The sequence below is a fragment of the Neomonachus schauinslandi genome, chromosome 10, assembly GCF_002201575.2.
Source record: "Neomonachus schauinslandi chromosome 10, ASM220157v2, whole genome shotgun sequence".
In the NCBI taxonomy this organism is placed as follows: Eukaryota; Metazoa; Chordata; class Mammalia; order Carnivora; family Phocidae; genus Neomonachus; species Neomonachus schauinslandi.
Window position 1 is genome coordinate 57693097 of NC_058412.1, and position 16884 is coordinate 57709980.

Here is a 16884-nt window from a genome sequence, read left to right on the forward strand (position 1 = left end):
AGTAGTCTTTCTTTATATTAGCCTGGTCCCTCATGCTGCTCATCCTTCACACATGTCTAAATATGTCTTGACACAGAATCATCCTTTCTAGCTGGGACACGACTCCTAGGTAGGTGGGGAATTCCCCTGTTTTGTTTAAAATCATAGTTGTCTTTGAGTTTGGCTAGCATGTTCATGATTAGTTTACTGACAATTGGTTTTTTTCTTCTTATACCATATGCTCTTCCATGATTCATCAGCTTTGAGTCTGTTGCCTTGAAGGTGAAACAATTTCTTCCAATGTTGATATTTCATAGTCTCATAGATAACAAGCATACGCATATGCATAGTCCTTTCAGAAGTTTTAAACATTTGGAGATGAATGAATTATGCTGCCACAAATGGAAAGGAACAGTATAAAATCATAATGGTGATATCCAGTCATCTTTTGTTGGTGGTTGGGTGAACACTGATATTGATAAAGCCTGGTACTTTACTGTGTTTATCTCTTTTTGAGAAATTGTTTGTGACATGTACTATTTATTTTTGAATATTAAAGTTTAACATTTTACTTCAATTGCCTTGATTTACATGTATTTAATATTTTAAACTGACAAGATCTTTATTTGTAGAAGCGGGGTTTAAATTCCGAATAAATTGTAACATTCACTTTTTATATTGTTTTGTTTATATTGTAATGGTTGCATCTTTTCTATATTTAATGTATAGCAACGACTATTCAGACCTTCAGAAATCTTTTAATTTCTGATAGAAATAGTAATCTTTCAAAATATTTTAATAGAACACAGTACATTTTTGAAATCAATACAAAGCAGTTATTTCTACATTGGTGTTTTCTAAGTGTTTCGATGATTAGGCGTCTAATAAACATGGTCTAAATTCAGTTTCTGCATAGCTTTAATCAGTGCCTTTATTGTGGTGCATCATTTCGTCACCTGTATCTATTTACTCAGAATGGCAGTGATTGTTTTCAATGAAGAAAAACCTTTATAATTTCATGGTGTAGATGCTCATGTAAATATCTTTATAATTTAAATACATTTAAAGAGAGATTTTTGAAAGACTCTAATTCTCAGTATATCTCTCCCCCTGACCCCTTTACCTGGTTTTAGCTCCTCTTTGGTTCAGGTGTGCTGGTGTCCCTAAGCCTCTCTGGGCCACAGCTGGAAAAAGTGGTGATTGACAGGAGCCTGGTGGGGAAGCTCATCTCCGACTCCATCAGTGATGGTAATTACCCCCATGTGCCTACATTAACAGTGGTGCAGGAGAAATACTGTGTCAACAGGTACACTAATTATTACCACTGGGACTTGCAAACACAAGTAATCACTTATAATAACATAGTTACAACCCCTGGGACCAATACAAGTTTTGACTAATATTTACTACAAAAATTTTGTCAAGCCTTAGGCTCATACTCTGAGTATTTTTCACTTTTTCCTTTAAAAAATGTGAATGTATTTTCAAAAGAAGGTGTTTTTTTTGGTGTGTTCTTTCAAAATTAGTCCCCTATTGTTGACATTTCAAATATTTTTCATTTTCAAATGAATTTTGGATAACCCAAATGTGTTAACACATCCACCACCAACAACAACAAAAATCTATGATTTGGCTAGTAGGAAGATCCTTTGTTACCAAAATCTATGAATACTAACTTTTGAAAAAATTTGGGCAATATTTCTAAATACCAAAAACCAATGCCAAATATACTAGATAAAGCTGGACCCTTTTAAGTATACCACAATCAGTATATAATTGCTACAAAGCACATAATAAAGGGCCTCCTGGGTGGTACAGTCAGTAGGGTGTCCAACTCTTGGTTTCGGCTTAGGTTGTGATCTCAGGGTCAGAGATTGAGCCTGGGGTCGAACCCGGAGTTGGGCTTCACGCTCATTGCTCATCTTGGAGTCAGAGTTGGCTTGGGTTTCTCACTTCCTCTCCTTTTGCCCCTCCCCCACCCTCACACTCCCACACACACATGGACGTGCACACACTCTTGCTCCCTCACTCTTTCTCGCTCAAATAAATAAATAAATCTTTTAAAAAAGCACACAAAAAAAGATTTTAAGCCAATTATTGAAAAGGTAGGATACTGACATTTATTGAGTCCGAAAAGGCTCTATAATTCTGTGTCAACCTACTTATTTCATTCAATTAAAATAAAACTTTATATGGTATAGTTATTTCCATTTTATAGATAAGGAAATTGAAGCTAAGACACTAAGGAGCATGCCCATAAATGAGATACTAAGGAACAGCTTGAAAATAACCAAACTGAGATTGGAACCCAGGTTCTAGCTGCAGAGCCTATTTTCTCTCTGCTACACTGTGCTGACTCCTGAGGTTTTAAGGTTATGTTCTTTTATTGAAGGTAAAAAGGTTTAAGAAACAGGTTGCATTATCATTAGTGATTGCAAATTGTCAGTATCTTAACTGAATAATCAAAACAAAGTGTGATCTAGTGGAAAGGACAGAGGTGAGAATACAGAAACCTTGCTTCTGCTTTGTGCTATCACTAGCTACCTCTGAATAACTTAGACACAATTTCATCATCTTAGAGAAAAGCACTTTGCAGGATGGCTATAATTAGCAACATTCTGGATAATAATAAGCTGGGGATAGGATTGTAAGTGTGCCATTTCCTCTTCCTTACAGGAACAGGGTGTCAAGGAAGCTTCTTATGGAAGAAGTTCCATTTTTATATGTGTAATAATTGACCCCTTTGTTGACACTGCAAATAAAATAGTGGCTGTGATGATTTTGTCATGTTGATGCTCCTGTATAAGAATTAAAAGGAGACTCCCAACACTATTCCTGTCTCTGAGATATCTTTTTACTTGTTTCTTTTATTTATATCCAAAATAATACACTCTCATGAGACCATGATAACAATGTGATTTCTTGGCAGTTCTCCAGATTCTCCTGTAATTGTGTAGATATACTGTTGGTTGCTTCTTGCACAGCCAGGGTATGGAAGTAAAGAAAAATGCATGAAACATTCAATAATTTCTTTATGGTAGGAACAATATAAAACATTTCTCAAATTCCTAATATACTAAATTTTTATCAATAAGTTTAATAACATTAATAACCCTTTATGTAACTCATGAATATTAATTGTCTGCCTACTTGTGTGCGTTAGAAATAAGGCTGTAGAAATATTTTTGCTCATCTTCATTGTTAGATATTAATTAATGTAATGCGCATATTGAGTATAATATGCTTTATTTCATTTCAGTTCAAGGCCTCTTTTCAGCAATGACTTGTGTTTGCAAGTTTGTATACCCTCAAAAAGAAGGTTGATTGATGAAAAATTAAAAAAAAAAAAATACAGGGGCACCTGGGTGGGTGGCTTGTCAGTTTAACCGTCTGACTTCTGCTCAGGTCATGATCTCAGGCTCCTAGGACAGAGCCCCGTGTTGGGCTCCCTGCTCAGTGGGGAGTCTTCTTCTCCCTCTCCTCCTCCCTCTGCCCCTTCCCCTGCTTGTGCACTTGTGCGCTTGTGCATGCGCGCATTCACTTTCTGTCTCTCTCTCTCTCAAATAAATAAATAAATAAATCTGGAGAACACTGATCTGTATCCCCTAAAAAACCAATTTATTCTCAGATGGTTTATATCATGTAAACACAGGATTAAAGGCTAAGTACAAATAAAAGTAAATGTTTTCATCTTTACATTCAGGTATGAGATAGTCTTTTATTTTATGCTTTTCTAGCCTTGGTTCATTTGGTGGTTGTCCCCAAACATCAGTGTATCGTAAAATGGTATTAGGAAAAAGGGAAGGTATCAAATCCATGCATGACTAGGTTGATGATTATGTTTATTTGTAATTTCTTTAATATTCTTGCAAAATAATAATATTTAGGAGACTAGTTATTTCAACTGGTATTTATCTTCTGAGAATAGCTTTTTGTAATATTTTAGTGGAAAAATTCTCAATTCATTATCATTTTATTCTAATTTAGTATTTTATAATATTATCAAATCTTTTTTGTTTTTGTTTTTTAGCTCTTCTCACAGACAACTTTATCATCTTATCATTTTTGACACAAAACAAACTATGTTTTATTCAGTTTACCAAGAAGATGGGTTCTCCTGATACAAACAAAAGACTGGAAAAACTCTCAGCCTTGGATTATAAGGTAGAGATTTCAATTTATAGAGTTGTATTATTAATTATTAAGGTATGCTAGAGTATCACATGGATATTATGCTCATTCTTGAACATTTCTAGATTTCAGACAAACCAGAGTTAATTATATGATTAAGGTTGATTCACTGAAAATAGTGGCTATCCTATCCTACCTTTTCTTTTTTACTCTCATTACGGGAGTCTAATAATGGCATGTTTGGAGCAATTTATTTAGTACTTATGGAAATCAAAGATAGAAAATAGAGACAAGATACACATTTGAAAATGGTTTTCTTGCTAAGGGCAGGATATACACCATTCTCATTTTTCCCTAAAACCCCATATCATCTTTCTAGGCAAGGATAGCTGCTCTGGCTTCCATTTCACAAGAAAAGAAAGAAGAAAGAAGTCACTTTCAAAGGTTAATAGAAAAGTGTAATAAACAAGGAGTGGGAAGACCCCTCACCCCCCACATACACACACATACACCCAACTATAACTGGAGAAAAATGCGAAATGAAATCTCCTTCATATGTTAGTATCTTTCCCTTCACTAACTCCAGGTAATTTGTTTCCTTGTATCAGGGATTTTACATCTGTTAAGGCAGGATTTTTTTTTTAAATGATGTGTTTAATATAAGTTTTGCCACATTACATTTTAACTGCTTGGAAGGCATACTCTCTGCTAGGATGAGTATCTAATACATTTTCCAGGCTGTTTCAGTTCAAGGCCTCTTTTCAGCAATGACTTGTGTTTGCAAGATTGATCCAACCTCTGTGATGTGGATTTGAGACAGTTCACTGTTCACTGGGAACAGAGCTGATATACAACTTCCTTAAAAAAGATGCACACTTAATGCCATACCCAGAATATCTATCTGTAATACGGGCAAAGATTTTTAGAAGTCAGCTTTGTGGCTTGAAACTTTATGTGTGTTTTTAAAAAAGTAGTATTTAAGCTAACCTTTTGCCCTTTGGGATTATTTCTTATTGTGATTGAGGTGGTGATGATATAGGGAGGATTTAATTTTATTTGGTAGAAACATCTAATAAAAAAGATTTTTGACATGAGATAAAATATATTAAATGAGTTTTTCATTGTGGTAATAAACTAATTTGGTTTTCTTTGCCAACCTTGTGGAGCTTCTGTAATATTTTGTATAATACTGATTTTCTTTAATTGGAGTTGGTGGTAGTCATGTATTACATTTTGGTTATTTAAAAAACTGGTATTAGCACCTTAATGGGATGTTATTTTCTAGATTGGCTAACTGTAGATTTATTTGAAATGTTGCTTATTTACAAATACTGGTCTTTAAAATGCACCAATATAGAAAAAGTAAATAAATTAATGAAATGCTCCAATATGCATTAACTCAATATATTTAAAATGTTTTCAGTGCTACTAATATAAAATTTTGTATGACGAGTTTCTCCGTCTTAGCTATGATGGATATTTTAGTAGTCTTCTCAGCTGAAGGATAGTAGCTACCCATTAATGAGATCAGAGAGAAACTGTCAGGATGTTATCTTTTCTTATTGAAAAGATGTGAAAAATAGACTTACTATATGGACTCTTACCCTTTAAGTAAGGGAATTGCTTATTTGTTTCTTCTTTCTGCCTTTGGATTTGAGGATAATGTGGGTACTCCACATCATTTCTATACATTGGAGAAGTAACCTGCTTCCCTTTGGAAAAGCCCATGGACTTCATTTTCTGGTCCAGTATTTAAAATACAGTTATTTAATACTTAGTAAAAATGGCCATATGTCTATAGGAAGGATAATTTAAGAAACTTGTTCACTTTACTTGCCCTGTTGACCATCATGATAGAATACTGATGCCATTAAAACTCACAGGAAACAGGAAATTTCAGATTTGCACCATAGGAGGACTGAAAGTGTCAGTCTCTTAACACTATTTTCTCATCTAGAAATTTGTAACATGTTTACATGGCAGTAGGACATCAAAATAATGTATGTTTATTTGTGAGGACTTAGCAATTCCATTATGGTATTCATCTCAAGAAGATAAGTAGTTAAAATAATGATATTGAGAGCATAAATATAAGAATTTGCACTTCGAAGCCTAAAGTACATCTGTGTTGTCTGTCATTGCCCATTTGGATTTTAAAACAAAGAAATAGTGTAAAGTATTTATAACTCTGCTTTTCTTTACAGCTGTACCATAATTTAATTCTTTCAGATTGAAATAATTTTGGCAGAGAAAATTGCAGGGAAATATCCTGAAACTATTGACCTTGAACAAGTTTTCCAGTCTATATTTTAAAAATCCAATTCAATTTATTTAACAGGAAAGGGACAGTGTAAGGAGTTAAATGTTTACCATAGGAGAACAACACTGGTAATTACTTTGATTTCAGTTCCTTTTGATGTGCATTCAGAGGATGAAGAGGTCAATAATATTATGGCCATACAAATAGAAAAGGGTTCCTTTTGACCATATTAAAAAAAATAGCAGAGGATTATTAAAGCATTAACCTTGATTTTAATGGCCTTGGTTGAGTGGTGAGATCACAATTTGGATGAGCCTGATTATTTACTAAATACAATACATAAATGCAACGGGTTCTTAACACCCATTGCACTCTGGCATTATCGCATTACTGCCATCCTTTGTTGCCTTGCAGACAGGAATATGAAAGCAATCTGTCATGTAGTGAGACTGGCTCCAGAAGCATTTCTCTGATAAGAAGACCCCCTGCCCTTTGCTAGTGTCTGGTCCAGTAGGCTTAGCCATGCGCTTAATCCCCAGAAAGTGGTTCGATTATTGCTGACCAGCAATGGCAAGATAGTTTTTTTTTTCTTCCAAGCTATCAACCTTCCATTAATTCCTTAAGCAGAAATACGGTGCAATCTATATTTCCTTGGCATGTGTCACCCAGATGGTGCTGTGCTTATGTTTTCAAATAACCATGTTCCAAAATAACATAGTTTGAATAATAAATTCTACAAATCCTTCCTAAGAAAGAGAAGCATAATTCTCAGAAGCTGCATAAACTTTTACGCATGATGCTGTGGCTTATCCCTTTATGCAGAATATATGTCTCATATATTCTTTAAAGTGATATTTGCCTCAAGTTGTTTTTCCTTTTATTGTTGTCAGTCATTGTTAACGTGTTATGTCTTAAACAGTAGTCAGATACTCTTGGTCAGCAGTACTGAACTTGTCATTTAATATAGCTGGTCTTAAATCCTATGTGTAGGTCGAAGCTGTCAGGCAGCCATGACTGTACATTTTGGTATCGACTGGGATTGCTACAGCCAATTCCTCCCTAACTCACATTTCTCCTTTTCCTTTCCTCTGCTAAAAATGGGGAGAATTTTGAACATATGTCTTTTTTATATATGTGTCAAAAGAATTTGGTAAATTCTGACACCTCCTTAAGCACATGTTTAACATGCATATTTACTTGCATTTATCTACATTTACAGATGCTTTAATTTTTGTAATACTGGGAGGATTTTGCATTAAAAAATGATTCTCATATGCTTTTTTCTCTTAATCATTAGATTTCCTATTACGAGATACCTGGCCCAGTAAACAGGACAACAGAGCGTCGTCTAGCTATCAATTGTGTTCAGGATATAGTTGCTTGCTGGTGGCCACTGGTCAGTGATGATGCTTGGCCTTGGGCCCCCATTTCTCCTGAGAAGGACAGAGCCAATCTGCTGCTCCTAGGTTATGCTCAAGGAAGACTGGAGGTAATTTTAAAGCAAATATATACATTTTGTTGAAGAGCAAATAAAATAAGGCTCTTAGTTTTTCTGTTCTGAAATAAAGATGAATACTTTTTTAAACATATAATTTATTTTCCTAAATTCTCAAAAGAGGAAATTACATGTAAAGTGGGATCCTTAGAAGTATCATATCTATAGGGTAAACAGACAATTCCAGGGCTGGCCTGAATCTCACAGTGATTAAGAACACAGGCTTCTGGGTTCAAATCCAAGCTCTGCCACTATGTAGCTCTCTGTTCTTGAGCACGTTATTAAGCTCTGCACTGTGGTTTCATTATTTGAAAAATAGAGTTGACGAAGATAAATAAGTTAATACATGCATTTAGAGCAATACCTACATATAGTAAACTTTCAAACACAGATCACTGGGGGCGCCTTGATGGCTCAGTCGTTAAGTGTCTGCCTTCGGCTCAGGTCATGATCCCAGGGTCCTGGGATCGAGCCCCGCCGCATCGGGCTCCCTGCTCCACGGGAAGCCTGCTTCTCCCTCTCCCCACTCCCCCTGCTTGTGTTCCCTCTCTCGCTGTGTCTCTCTCTGTCAAATAAATAAATAAAATCTTAAAAAAAAAAAACACACAGATCACTGTTGTGATTCTTGTTATTACCATCTTTAGTGCTGTCATTACTGTTTGCCCATAATTTCATACCTGCCAAAGCTATGTTATCTCTGTCACCTTCTTTATACTTCAGTCATTGAATCAGTAAACATTAGATGAATGCTTATTTTGTGGAAGGCTCTGTGGTACCAAACCATGGCTGAGGCAAGAATTTATAAGGAGGGCTGTAGAGCAGTGGCCTTCTCAGTCTAGTGTCCTGCCTTGGATGGGAGCACCAAAACGGTTAATCTAGGAGTGGGGGGGAGGGGGCCAGGGGGGCAGTATTTCATCCTATCTATTCCTGACAGTGGTTCCATCATCATTCATTATTGTGAACCTGTGGGTAATTCCAGCTTGTACCAGTACTTTGAGTATGGGATTGTTTTTCTTTTTTATAATTTAAAACAAAAGCAACCTTTCCTGTTTCTTTTTTAAGTTTTTGCCTGAGTAAAATATAGACAGTCCCAACTTAGAGATAGTTTGACTTAGTATTTCCGACTTTGCCATGGTACGAAAGCAATACATGTTCAGTAGAAGCCGTAGTTTGAATTTTGAATTTTGATCTTTTCCCAGTCTAGTGATGTGTCTACTCTCCCATGATGCTGGGCAGTGGCAGTCAGCCACAGCTTCCAGTCAGCCATGCAATCATGAGGATAAACAACTGTTGCCCTTACAGCCATTCTGTACCTATACAACCATTCTGGTTTTTTTGCTTTCAGTACAGTATTCAATAAATTACATGAGATATTCAACACTTTATTATAAAATAGGCTTTGTGTTAGATGATTTTGCCCACTTGTATAGGCTAATTTAAATTTCTGAGCATGTTTAAGCTAGGCTGGGCTAAGCTGTGATGTCTGGTAGGTTAGGTGTATTAAATGCATTTTCAACTTAGGATATTTTCAACTTATGATGGGTTTACTGGGACTTGACTCCACTGTAAGGCAAGGAAATCTGTGGTATGTTTCTATATTCTCTCTAAATCTATTATCTATTAGGCTTTAATTCTGAGATATAATGAACAAGTCCAAGTTTTTTTCTATCTCTGTCTCTTCTGGTGTTATAAACTTTCAGGCTGTCTTTTAAGACTGCAGAGTCATTTTTAATTAATTAATTAACCTTTTTCTAGAACTTTTCCAATTTTGTTACAGTGACTAAAACCACTTGTAATGCTTTAGGTGTGGATTTGTGAGGCTAAGGAAGTGCTTTGTTCCTAGTCACTTGCTTTTCATGCCTACTGCTTTATTGATCTTGGGTTCAGAAGCTAATTGAGTAAAAGACTTCATCAAAATGATTGTAATGAAGCTAATTAGAATTCTATTAAATGTTTTGCCTTATAATAAAGGAAAAATAATTTAGTTATACTCTACATAAATTACCTGTATTTGAAATGAGTGTATTACATGAAATTGGGAGTGTTCTAAAGGGTATACATATGGTCTACATACCTTATCACCTGGTGTCATCTAGATCATGGACTTTGGAGTTGGAAAAAACCTAGTTTAACTGTTGGTTGGACCATATACATGCTACCTGTGTAACCTTAGTCAAGTTTACTCCCTCTAAGCTTCTGCCTGCTCTTAGCTAATTTTGTGTTTGCCCTTGGGTAGATCACCTATTCTCTCTGACTTTAGTTTTCTATTTTTAAAATGATGGATTTCCACCAGATAGGTCACCTCCAGGTCTGTGACAGCTCTAAAAAGTGCTCACCTGGATTCTGAAGCCACAGATCTGATTGAGCCATTGCTTGCTCAAATGCCTTTAGTAGATACGAAACTAAACTTAGCTTCAGCACTGAAAGACCACCCTGACTGGCCCTGACCTACCTTTCCAGTGTTATTTCCTTATACAAACCTATGTTCTAGCCAAGTGGTTTACTCATTGCCTCTTATTTTCCATGACCTGCCTGTACACATTACTGGTATTTCTACCTGAAAGGCCCTTCCTTCGGTTTCCACATCATTCAACAACTATTGAGCATGACCATGGAGTAAACACTGTATTTCATTCCAAGGGATCTGAATACAAAAATAACCCTGCCTGCAGGGATCCTAGTGTCCAACCAATGAGAGACAAATATGAAGTAAGTGCACTAAAGCATTAAATGATGCTGTGGATAGAGTATGTATAAGCTATAGTAGGAGCCAGTGGGGAATGATTGATTCTACTTAGGGAGATAGTCAGAAGGAAACACTAAAGAGACTTTACAGTTTGCTCAAATATGAGATTGGCAAACAGTTTTACTTGCTTTTACTATCCTTTCTAAGTTCCATATAAAGGTTGTACTAGCCCTCTGGAGTGATTTGGCTAGCTTTTTCTTTTTCTCCTCTTTGAAACAGTACCAAAAGGAATTAACTGATATTTGAGCGTTTGGTGAAACTCACCTATAAAACTGCTTGGGTGTGGTGTCTTAAAGGAAGGTAGATTTTTTAAATAACATTCCAGTTTTAAGGGCTGCTTTTTTTTTTCAGGAATTTTGAAGTCATTTTCCTAAATTTGTATTTCTGGAAAATTATCCATTTTATGTAAGTGTTTTTGAATAGATTTTCATAAAGTTGTATATGATACTTGCTCATGATTTTTAGTTATTCACCACTGATTGCATAGTTAATGCCCCCCTTTTCAATCCTACTATATTAAGATACAAAAATTCCTTTTTTTAGCAAGAGTAACTTTTTCTTGGATTTGGCCCTTTCAGTCATTCTATCAAAGTTAAACTGTTGGAAAAATTTGTGTAGATTACTTTTGCAGAACCTCATGTGAACTTCTATATGCAAAAGGTGAACGTCTTTGGAAGAAATCTCTAGGGAAATAATTGTTTCTTTTTTTCACATGTGAAGACATAATTTTTAACTATGAATTAATTGTAGCACATTTTTTAGAATATCATGAACGAAAGCCACTAGTCTATAAAAGTAATTTTCAGGCATATGTCTTTAAATTGTTTTCACTGGCCACCAGTAGACTTCTTGAGCTAATCATCAGAATAAAAGATACAATCTGCTCTTAAACTCTAAAATTCAAACTAAAAGAGTAGCAACCTCGTAGAGAAGAAATTTAATCTTTGCATCTGTTAAAACTATAGAATTTTTAAAAAGCATTTCCCATCCAAGTTCAATCAGAAAATATAATAAGCTTTTAGTTGGAAAGTGACAAGATCCTAGAGTAGTGGTCCCTAGCCTTGGCAACACATTACAATCACCTGCAGAGCTTTTACAAAGGGGCCCACCCAGACCAGTTATATCAGAATATCCAGAGGGAGAGGAAGCACCAGTATTCTTTAACAGGTTCCCTAGGTGATTCTCATGTGCATCCACATTGAGAAACACTGCTTTACAGCAAACTTAAAAAAAGAATTTAAAGCCATCCTTTTTGCATAACAGACCATGGAAAGGATAAAGCCCACATACTGAACCAAATGAGAGTTTTAACAGTAGATTCTAAGTAGAAAATTGGCTTACCAAGCAGCTAAAAAAAAAAAAAAGAAAGAAAGAAAACAAAGAAACATAGAAATAAGCTCTCTGTGACTGAATTATCTGTCTTTCAGAGGAGGAACATTTTTTAATTTATTTTATGGATATTAGAAAACTCCTGGTCTAATTTCACACCGCAGAGCTCTAAACAACAGCATGTATCTTAATTAGAAGCATAAAGCAGAGAGAGTTATGTAGTCTAGAAAAAAAATTTCTTTTGAAAAATATACAATAAATAGTGTGTAGAAAAAGAAATTTTTATCAGTAAATTCATTTAAAAGCAGTTTTTAATGGTATAGTGTGGATTATCATATATAACATGGTAATCATTTTTATTTAAATTCCACATACTCTTTATGCTTTCCTTTTGGAAAGTTTGAACCATCATCACAGAACTATTTAATTCACTCACTTTGTCAAAAATATGATGACAACACAACTTATTCTTCCCTTACCTTTGTATTTCAACAAGTATTTAACTTTTCAACTGTATGGATTAGATAATGCTTTCTGAGTATGGTCGTAATTTCAAGATATATTCCTCAGAAGAGGTCACCTAAATTTGTTTACCAAATTAATTAAAAACACTTAAGCAGAGCTATTAAACCTTAAAACATGTCAGGGATAGGGAAATAAAACCTCACAAAGATAACTGTTATCCTCTAAAATTTAAAAGCCATTTTTGCGGTGATTTAGAGAGCAGCAACTAATGGAAAAGTAAAAATGTGACCAACTTTTAATATAGCATAATTTGATTAAAGAAACATTCAGAAAGTGTTACACATGCATTCAACTGAAAAGCCAAAATATTTAAGAAACATCTCTTCCAAAGATATGTATGTATTGTGTTAGCTTTCAATAAAATAACAAAGATTTTATATTCTCGGTGTGATAGCTTTTAAAAAATCTCTTTATTATAAAACATGCATGAAGAAAACCACACAAAATAAATGTATAGTTTAATGAGCTATTATGAAGGAAATACCCCTGGAACCACACTTAGGTCTAGAAGAGGAACATTGCCAGGCACCCAGAAATACTATTATGTACCGTCATGATTTCAACCCCTTCTTGGTTCCCAAAAGTAACCTCTATCATGACTTTCCATCATTTTCTTACATACCCATGTAGTTTTTATCATCCTAATGCATCTCCCAACACTGAAGTTGAATATTATCCATTTAAAACACTAATGTGAGGTTCCTAGATGCCTCAGTCAGTTAAGCTTCTGCCTTCAGCTCAACCTGCATCAGGCTCTCTGCTCAGCAGGGGAGTCAGCTTCTCCCACTCTCTCTGCCCCTACTCATGTTCTCTCTCTCGCTCACTCTCTCAGATAAATAAATAAAATCTTAAAAAAAAACAAAACACTCTAATGTATCTTTTGATTTACAAGCTCCCCCTCCATCCCTTTCTTTTCCTTAAAATTGATCTTTTGAAACTGCAGTGTCCCAATTTTGTTGTTTTTCCATAATCGTAGTAAGGTTCAACATGTTTCTCTATCATTTGAAAATTCTACAAGTTAGTCAGTTTTGGCAAGACTATATGGGGTGGTGCGTTCTTTTTATCAGAAGGCACGTAATGTCAAGTTCTCTCTTGGTTTTCTGTCTTTTTTTTTTTTTTTAAAGATTTTATTTATTTATTTGAGAGAGAGAGAATGAGAGAGAGCAAGCACATGAGAGGGGGGAGGGTCAGAGGGAGAAGCAGACTCCCTGCCGAGCAGGGAGCCCGATGCGGGACTCGATCCCAGGACTCCAGGATCATGACCTGAGCCGAAGGCAGTCGCTTAACCAACTGAGCCACCCAGGTGCCCGGTTTTCTGTCTTTTAATGTTAGCAGCTATTAATGCTCAGTGCCTACATCCATTAATTCATTAGGGTTGCAAAATGGTGATATTCTAATTATATTATTATTTTTTCATTTATTAATTGGGATACTTTTATAAAGAGATGCTTGTACTCATCTCCTATTTGTTTTCCCAATGGATGAATTCATATAGATAGTATAATCAGGATAAATGTCAGTTTCTTTTCTTTTATTTGCTAGTTTTCAAGATAATGAAATGGTTCCTTATCACTCCCTGAAGGTAACCAATTTGTTTTTGCTTTTCAAGTAGCATTATTAATTGATGGATTTAAATATATTTGACTTGATGGGTTTTATAAATTGTATTTGTTATCCTTTTGAAAGCCCAGACTTGTCTTATGTTTGGGAACCTCTACAAGTTGGCTCCTCTTTTTGTCATGACCTCAGTAGTCTTGGGTAGCTTTCCTGCTATTTGGTATGACAAATATGTCCCATGCTTATCTTGTATATTTCCTGACTCAGACCTGGAATTAGCCATTTCTTCAACAAGCTCTGGTTTCTTTTAATGGAAAACGGTATTTTAAGCCCAAGTTTGGGAGCTAGGGATAGTATGTTGTTGTTACTGGATTCGTCATTGTTTTTAGGTTTCTTTAGTAGAATGAGCTAGAGATTTTATACATACATATATTCAAAGTGAGTTCACATTGCTATTTCTAACTCGAATTCAGGATACAGGGGTTTTAATTTAATAGCTTCTATATAACATGTATCTCCTCATTTTCATACCAAAAATCCTAGTTTGCAGGGATGTGGGGGACAAATTATAATATACCGTAATTACTTGCTTACCTTATCTCACAGTGTACACCTAACAGTCTGAGAATAATCATACTAATACTACCACTAATATAAATTACTGAGAACATTCAGAAACTTTTTGCCTATGTTTTTATTACTTCTTTCCTTTCCATTTTTAAATAGTTGTACTTTATTTACATTATTGGAGCATAAAGTCATTACACATAATGTTCTTTGTCTTTTAATCTTCATCTAGTCATCCATGGGTTTTTGGTTTTGCTATTTAGTTGAATTGTTTCTTTTGTGTGGGGATTTAGAGAGATTCAAAACTATAGTGCCACCATCACCACTTTGCCAGGATCAGGGATGCTATATTCATGGTCATATTTAAACACTTAGTTTTTAAAGCTCTCTGCCCAACATGGGGCTTCAACTCATGACCCCGAGATCAAGAGTCGCATGTTCTACTGACTAAGCCAGTCAGGTGCCCCGATAAACACTTAGTTTGAACCAACCCTCTATAGCTAAACATGAAACATGACAATCTTGAGCCTATCTCCAGCTCACTGTAATTGCATTTCTGCTTCTGTGCATTCTTAATTTTAAAATATCTTCCAGACACAGTATCAGTCATATTGACTGCTTATGCTTTTCCTTCTCTGTACTGTTCCTATTTTGATGACTTTTGGATCAGTTCTGTCTACTTTTTTCAAATTTAGCTTTTTTTAAGAATAAAAATGATATCATCTAAGTGTGTGTTTTCAACAAGTTTCAACCTTAAAGCTGACTGATTTAAACTTGACTGAAAACAATTCTCCTTAGGAAGGAAACTACCAGCTTGTTTATCCTTGAAACTGGGAAATTCCAAGACCTTTAGGACTCTTCTTTATCTTTTCTGCCCTTTCTTAGCTTGAATTTTTAAATTCTTACCATTTTCTTTCTTTATTACAGTTTTCTTTAAAAAAAAACCAAAAAGAAAACAGCAAAAAATAAAACACTGGACCATGGTCATCCACCTCTTGTCTGGTGTCACAGTCTCTCTTAATTGGGCACTCGGAACATTGCATAGCCTTTAGCCTGTGTTTCTGTGCTTTTGTTTGTATCTTCCTATTACCTTAGAATTAAAGCAGAGATCTTTTTCTAGAGACTTCCAGACTTTGAGCCCATCACCACACATTATAAAAGTCTTCATTTTTTTATCCCTTAATTATCTATACTGTTCTTCCCCATCTCATTGTTTGCCTCTTCATTATGCTTGTATTAAAACTTTTCACCATGTTCTTTACCACAGCCATTCCCACTTGAATTCTACTGATCTGTTCCTGAAACCTGACATATATATTTTAAGAATCTTTAGAGAGTTATTAGATTTCAGAATTCACCTAATCTGGGGAATGCCTGATGATAGGATTAAGACCAAGAACTCAAGGTTGCTAAGAGAGTAAATCTTAAAAGTACTTATCACAAGACAAAACTTTGTAACTATATATGGTGATGGATATTAATGAGACTTACTGTGGTGATCATTTCACAGTATATACAAATATTGAATCATTATGTTGGACACCTGAAAGTAATATAATGTTATATGTCAATTAGACCTCCATAAAAAGAAAAAAAGGCCAAGAACTCAATGAGAGAAAGGAATTCTTGATTATGAAGTTTGTAGAGGATAGCATTAAACATGCCTTATGGAAGGTGATAGTAGACTTCAAATTAATCTTGGTAGCTTACATGAATATCACCAGCCAATGTCTTTGGATTCTTTTCTCTCCTTTGTGCTTTTTCCTTCAGGGCATTGTCACTTAACATTTCTCCCTTCACTACACACCACATTTTTTTATTTCTTTATCTTAGCATTATATCTTGGCCTGATTATCTCCTGACTAGTACTTCGAACTAAGTTCATTTGGGGAGGACAAACTAGTTGCATGAATATGAGAGATGTCTGAGTAGATGCAAGTTTGGATTTTAAAAAGTCTATTTTTTCTTGGTATTTTGCAATAACTGTATAATTGCATTTGGTGTTTTCAACTTCTTTTTTTTTTTTTACACTTTTTTTTTAGTCTTATGTTAATCCCCATACATTACATCATTAGTTTTAGATGAAGTGTTCCATGATTCATTGTTTGTGCATAACACCCAGTGCTCCATGCAGAATGTGCCCTCCTCAATACCCACCACCAGGCTAACCCATCCTCCCACCCCCCTCCCCTCTAGAACCCTGTTTGTTTTTCAGAGTCCATCGTCTCTCATGGTTCGTCTACCCCTCCGATTTCCCCCGCTTCATTCTTCCCCTCCCGCTACCTTCTTCTTCTT

The 16884-nt window shown here is 35.2% G+C and overlaps 1 protein-coding gene across 1 annotated transcript in view; it reads left to right on the forward strand.

Moving 5' to 3' along the window:
- The window catches only part of LOC110588787 (WD repeat containing planar cell polarity effector), a 341481-nt gene that overhangs the window by 30438 nt on the left and 294159 nt on the right, over positions 1–16884 (forward strand). Inside the window, exons 6-8 of the mRNA XM_021699173.1 lie at positions 1113–1227; positions 4010–4143; positions 7668–7859. Coding sequence (XP_021554848.1) covers positions 1113–1227; positions 4010–4143; positions 7668–7859 — 441 coding nt within the window. The remainder of the gene's footprint in view (positions 1–1112; positions 1228–4009; positions 4144–7667; positions 7860–16884) is intronic.